General features: G+C 40.7%; 2 protein-coding genes across 2 annotated transcripts; one reads left to right on the forward strand and one right to left on the reverse strand.

Moving 5' to 3' along the window:
* Positions 1-748: 748 nt before the first annotated feature.
* B0T23DRAFT_328234 (uncharacterized protein) lies at positions 749-964 on the reverse strand (the record flags this gene model as incomplete). Its single annotated transcript, XM_062835674.1, has 1 exon — positions 749-964. A coding segment is annotated over one exon (216 nt), but the record flags the coding sequence as incomplete, so codon positions are not given.
* Positions 965-2,960: 1,996 nt separating this feature from the next.
* On the forward strand, positions 2,961-5,535 carry B0T23DRAFT_391393 (alcohol acetyltransferase). The gene is made up of 3 exons (XM_062837940.1): positions 2,961-3,087; positions 3,196-3,401; positions 3,744-5,535. The coding sequence occupies exons 2-3, from the start codon at positions 3,362-3,364 to the stop codon at positions 5,204-5,206; spliced, it is 1,503 nt and encodes a 500-aa protein (XP_062687685.1). The 5' UTR covers positions 2,961-3,087; positions 3,196-3,361; the 3' UTR covers positions 5,207-5,535.
* Positions 5,536-6,235: the final 700 nt, after the last annotated feature.

Here is a 6,235-nt window from a genome sequence, read left to right on the forward strand (position 1 = left end):
TAGCGACCCGTATATAGGTTCCGCTATTACTTATATAATAGAGTATTTATTTGGATTCGTAACGTATATATTTATTTCTCTCCCCTTTCTTCTCCTTACCTAAAATCTTCTATTATAAATAGAAGCTTAACTCTACCTTCGAGTTACCTATATTATACCGTTACAATTATATTATAATATATATACGCTAGCCTATACTTAGGAACTCGGCCTTCGTACCTCGCCCTATATCACTAGACCTACGCACACCTCTCTTCCTCTCTCTTTATACAACTATATATATCCAACCAACCCCCTACTATTATACCTTGCCCCGTAATGGAAATATAAAGGCTATTATAAATAATGGAATAAATTAATAAAACTTAGTTAAGTAATGTATATATATATTGGTTCTAGTAAGTTTATTAGTTTAATATTTATAAATTAGAGTTTTAAGTAAAAGAAATAAAAAATATTATAGCTCGCTATAAGTACCTTATTAATACCTTGTAATTATATTAATTACGGAGCATATATTAGAGAGTTTTAGTATCTTTTATTAAATTTCTAAGGTTTGTATATAGGTAGTTGAATCTCTCCTATTTACAAATTCTAACTTTAGAATTAAGTTATTTAAATAAATTAAAGCTTGTAAATAAACCTATCCTACCTTGCGATTTTCTCTATTACCCCCTTATTAAGACGCCTATACCTTCACAAGGCTCGAGCATTATTATAGGCCGAAAGGTAATATAGAAGATCCGTACTAAAAGTCGTAGCCTATAGGCCCACCCAACGCCACAAGCGAGTAAGGCGCAGCGTATCTATTTATAATAGGCCAGAATGTAAAAAATTGGTCACTCTGTGATCCGTGCGTTCTGTCTTGGTAGTCCAAAAGGGAAAACTTGGCGCTATGCAAAACACAGTTTGAATAGCAACTCAAAAAAACCACTTTTTCCTTTGTAATGGAGATTCCTCTTCCGCCGTTGTATATATTTAATAAGAAACTCTATTCGCACGGGGAAGAAACTCTATTCGCACGGGGATCCACCTTTTTGCCCATACATAACCCTAACCCTCTTAGCCCCCAATATCTCAGATATATTCTTTAATAGATTTCGCCTAGTAAATTTGGGTATTATATTCTTTTATGCTATGCCAAGCGTAAATTCCAGACTGTAGCCAGTGTACGCACTAAACTCGATATTTATAAAATATTTTACAATGTACTTTATAGGGCATTTAGTAGTATAGTCGTACGCGCCCGTCGGTTGGGGTATTGTTATATCGGCTATCTATATTACGGTTAGCTGGGGAAATATATTAAAAAGTAATGTATTAATTTATACCGTCGATTAAATGCGAGTGTTTTATTTACTTTAGTAGTATTTAGTAATATACGGGGTAGTGGATTGATTAAATATAATGTGGTAATAATGTGTATAGTTTAGTAGAGGAAGTAATGCGACGAAGTATATATTAGAATAATTGTTAAATTAGATTGAGCTGGCTAGTATAGTACGAGGGTGGCCAGTGCAACCCCTAGATGGGTGTAATAGCTTAAAATCTAGGAGCTTGGCGGGTGCGGTACGAGCGAGACTGGTGCGGGTCGGTAGTGGGTATGTAGGGTTAGGGTTATGTATGGGTAAAAAGGTGGATCCCCGTGCGAATAGAGTTTCTTCCCCGTGCGAATAGAGTTTCTCTATTTAATTGCATATAGTGTCAAGATAACGAGAAAAGAAAGGCGGTCATTTTGGTACTGGTCGCACTATAGTGCACGCATTAGTTATTGAGAAAAAAGCAAAAGAAGTTAAAAATAAGGATTCTAGTAGTAAATGCGCTCGGGCGTTATAAATAACTAAGTTCCAAAAATAACCAAGTCCGAGAAATGACCTATAACCCTACCCTTAAATATTAATAGGAGGGTTAGGGTTAGAAATAAAATTTTTAGCATCGGATTTTTGAGTAAAAAAAAAAACAAAAAAAAACCAAATTTTGGGGAAAACAATTTCTAAGTTTCTTTTTTCTTTTCTCCCCTCTGCCTCGTAATATACTGAAGAGAATTCAACTACTTTAAATAATAAGTAGTTAAACTTAGTAGCTTAATAATTATTATAGCTACTTACTTCTTTAGAAGTTATGTATTTAATTTAGCTTTAAAGTTTTTTACTTTTTTTTACTTCCTTTTTAAATAGTAAGTATAAGCGTCTTTCTATCTCCCCTAGACTTTAGCTCCGCCCAAGGGAACTGTATTTTAGAAATATATAGGGCGAGTAGAGACTAACAGACTTTCTAGGACTAATATATATATTAAAGGTAATATTTTAACACTTCCTATTCTTTGAAGAGCCCCGTCCTCGGCCTAGGCCTCCGGTCTTTAACCTAACTTAATTTGTATATACTAAATACAATCAGAAATTTATAAGGCTATTAGCAGCATCTTATTAAACTTAATAAATAATAACAATAAATAACACTATAATACGAATTTGAAAATGCTATATAAGTTAAATAGTAAATTTACTTATAATTTAATAAGTTAGCAGTTTTATAGCCGGTTTACCCATTTTCTATATCGCTTTAACTACTGAAATGTATTATTTTTACTAAGACTAGAGAAGACTTATAGTACTTCGTGACTTTTCTAATGTGACTAAATAACGCGGACTATAATATTTATACAAAAGATCGAGAACGAGAAAAGTGTCCTTTCCTAATAAAATTGATAATTTTATATTAGTATCTAAAATATTAAAATAGAAATTTACAATCATTTTATCTAATATTAGTATTATAGGATTTGTACTCGTTATATTAGAATTTGAAAAAAATCTATATTTTTATTTTATATACGAGAAGAGTAACTTTATTAGTTGATTAGTCTTTATACCTAAAGTACTACAACAGTTAGTAAAATTTAAGTATCTATAAGTGTATAAATATAAAGGTAGATAAAATTAGTCTGTATTATATAACCTCCAATAACAACCTTCAACAAACCCGCCCCACAATTATATGGGTCTCCTCTTCTCGAACCGTAAAAACAGGGGGTAGGGTCGTGAGTGGGGTGGGCTTTGGAGGGTTAGTGGGTTATAAGAACTGAGACTAGGATAAAATAAGGTCAGCCGATTGTCCACTTTTGGGTCTTGGCGAAAATGAGACATTTGAGTAGTTAAAGGGATGACTATCCCTACATTCGTAGCTTCCACGTACCAAGCGAGTAATCATCGAACAGTTTTTGAGCCTACCTCTTTACCTCCCCACAACCGAAATCTACCGCTCACTATCCCACACTACCGCATAATCCCATACGACGAAGTGTTGATCTTACCACTGGGGTGCCCTTCCACACGTGGTACCTTGTTGTTAGCGCCTGCGGATGACGAGCATCCCTCAGCCGATCCGGCCACTTGGGCCGTGGTATGTCTTCAATCTATCTCAACCCATCCATACCCCTTCCGCCTCCTCTGCCACATCTACCTATTCCGCTTCCCCTCATTCCGTCGGTCTCTGGTGGTGGCCAGGGCAACTCCGCGTAAGGATGTGGAAGGTCCTCCATCATCGGATGGCCTTTCAGCCCTGTGCTTCCGTCTGTATGCACTGCGCCGTCTCAACCACCTCCGTCCGCTCCCTGCATTGGCCAGTCCTGCTTCCTAAACCCCAGCCCCCTCTCAGTCTCCCAACCGGTTGTTCACCCCTTCTCCTCTTGACAAGCTCACACCAAGGCTAATCGTTACGGTTATATTCCGGCGCTGTTCTCAGTGAAGTGTTTTCGTCCTCAAGGCACGCGTTGGGCTTCTATCGGTGCCTGGCCAACACTTGTCGCTATGCTGTTCCATGGTCTGTCCTCCAAGGCAAGAATGTTCCCGACGTATTGGAGGCTGCAGTCGCAAATCTGGTCCTCCGGTTGCCCCGGTTGAGTGTGGCAATCACTGGCGATGAAGCATCTCGCCCTTACTTTGCCTCGGTGTCCTCTCTGGATCTTTCTTACCACTTGGAATGTGTGGAGCTGCGTGCCGAACTTGATTTTCATGCTCGCGACTCACACCTACTCCATATGTTAGAAGCCCAACACAACCAGTTGTGGCCTGACGTCGGGTTCCGACCGCCCTGGAAGGTGCTTGCCGTTTATGATCCTCGGCCGTCACAACTTGAGGACAGGCTGATACTCGATATTGTGCTTGCCATCCACCACTCTCTCGCTGATGGAAGGAGCACAGCCATTTTTCAGACCAGTCTCTTGGACGAATTGAACAAGCCACCAGTCCGCCCTTCGTGCCTAGAGGACCACGTTTTACGGATGCCCAGCAAGCCTCATGGGCACATTTCGCCACCTCAGGAAGAGCTCGTCAAATTCACCACGTCTTGGAGGTTCCTCGCCGGCACGTTGTGGAACGAATTCGTCTCAGGCTGGCTCTGCAAACCAGCGACCGACCTTCCTTGGGCGGGCGCACCGATCAGGCCTGACCCTTACCAAACCAGACTCCGTCTGGTTACCATCCCTGCAAAAGCTGTGTCACAGCTTCTTGCCAATTGCAGGGCGAATGAAACCACACTCACCCCTTTACTTCATGTGCTAATTCTCACATCTCTGGCTCGACGCCTAACAGCAGAGGCAGCCACGTCATTTCAGAGCTGCACTCCTGTAGACTTGCGCCCCTTTATTCAATCTGGATTTCATGTGGCTGATCCCGCCGAAGTCTTTGGAGTACTGGTCACTTCGGCGTCGCACACTTTCAACTCTTCTCGTGTCTCGGAGCTGCGGGAGCAAGCAAGTGGAGAGAAGATTTGGAGCCTTGCTCAAACCTTGCGTCAGGAACTCAAGGACCGGCTCAAGACCATTCCTCAAGATGACATGGTGAGTATGCTTCGCTGGATTGCCAACTGGCGTGGTTTCTGGCTCAACAAGGTGAACAAGCCGCGGGAGCACACATTAGAAGTGTCCAACATTGGATCGCTGCATGGCAGTCCGGAAAACACTGCCAATGCAGACCGAGAAACCGGTTCAAAGTGGCAGATAGTACGGTCTGTAATGTCGCAGTGCGCCATAGTCGCAGGGCCGGCTCTCTGTGCTAGCGTTTCGGGTGTTGTAGGGGGTCCCATAAGCATTGCGCTAAGTTGGCAGGAAGGTATTATCGAGTCAGAACTTGTCGAAGGTGTAGCACACGATTTGCAGCTCTGGATGAACCAAGGCGGTCCAGTGCATGGTCAAAGGTTGCCGTAATGTGCGCTGACACGGAAGTTGGTGTCGTGGAAACGAGGTCTTGCCGATCAGCAGCTGGGAGGTGGTGGTTTACTTGTATAAGCAGGCTCTTTTTTGTAACAGAAGTCTTCTATAGCCTTTGTGCTCTCCGTGTAGACCTTCCGGATACCATAGAAGAGTCAGTAGCTGTACTTGAAATGATGGCGTTACTTTACTTGTTAGAATGGTACATGCAATCTAATGCTGTGCTTGTCTGTTAATTTGATAGCCAAGTTCCCACTCCTAGCATACTAGAGGAGATGTCTTCCGATCTCCTAAACCCTAGATATAAGGACCGAATAAATAGTTACCCTAGGTATGGATCCAAGAGGCGTCAACAAGATTACGGCGTGTTTCAACTTGGAAACGGAATAATACCTACTATTCACAGCTTGAAAACGCCTTAGGAAGTTGCTCTGAGGTCTCGAGCTAACGATCAAATTAGTTAGGGCGTGTTTGGCTATTCTGAAATCCGACTCTGAAGTGTTCAGACCCGTTTTTTCAGAGCCGTGTTTGGAATAGTCTCAGTTCTCAAACCCACTCAACCTCCCGAAACCACCCCACCTCACTCCACACTACCCGTTTCTAATAGAGGGGGTCTGTAATAGAGACTATGTTTGGAAACACTTTGAAATTTTTTACTCTTAAATCCCCATTGAAAACCGACTCTGAAATTTACTACTCCACTTTGTAAAAAAACAGCTGATGAAATCGCGTAAATCTTCTGAATTTCAGAGTAACCGATTCTAGACTATTTAAAATCGAGTTGGCTACTGAATTAGTATTTTGAAATCGGATTTTATAATTTCAACTACTATATAACTACCCTTGTTATTACTATAAATCGATAAAATTGATTACTATACCCGTTAACGCGTTTATATAATACCGTTAAGCATTATATTATTATTATATACGGATAATATTAGTAATTGCGATACTAGTTAATACTAGTTTAATATTATAGGCCTACTGTATTCCTATAAATATTAGTAGAAACAGTTGATTAAT

Source organism: Neurospora hispaniola (assembly GCF_033458365.1).
Source record: "Neurospora hispaniola strain FGSC 10403 chromosome Unknown B0T23scaffold_17, whole genome shotgun sequence".
Classification (NCBI taxonomy): domain Eukaryota; kingdom Fungi; phylum Ascomycota; class Sordariomycetes; order Sordariales; family Sordariaceae; genus Neurospora; species Neurospora hispaniola.

Excerpts from the sequence above, each read along its gene's own strand:
- B0T23DRAFT_391393 (XM_062837940.1), top strand. The coding sequence starts at position 3,362 with ATGACGAGCATCCCTCAGCCGATCCGGCCACTTGGGCCGT. Across the intron at positions 3,402-3,743 it reads GATCCGGCCACTTGGGCCGT|GTGAAGTGTTTTCGTCCTCA; the intron begins GGTATGTCTTCA and ends GCGCTGTTCTCA.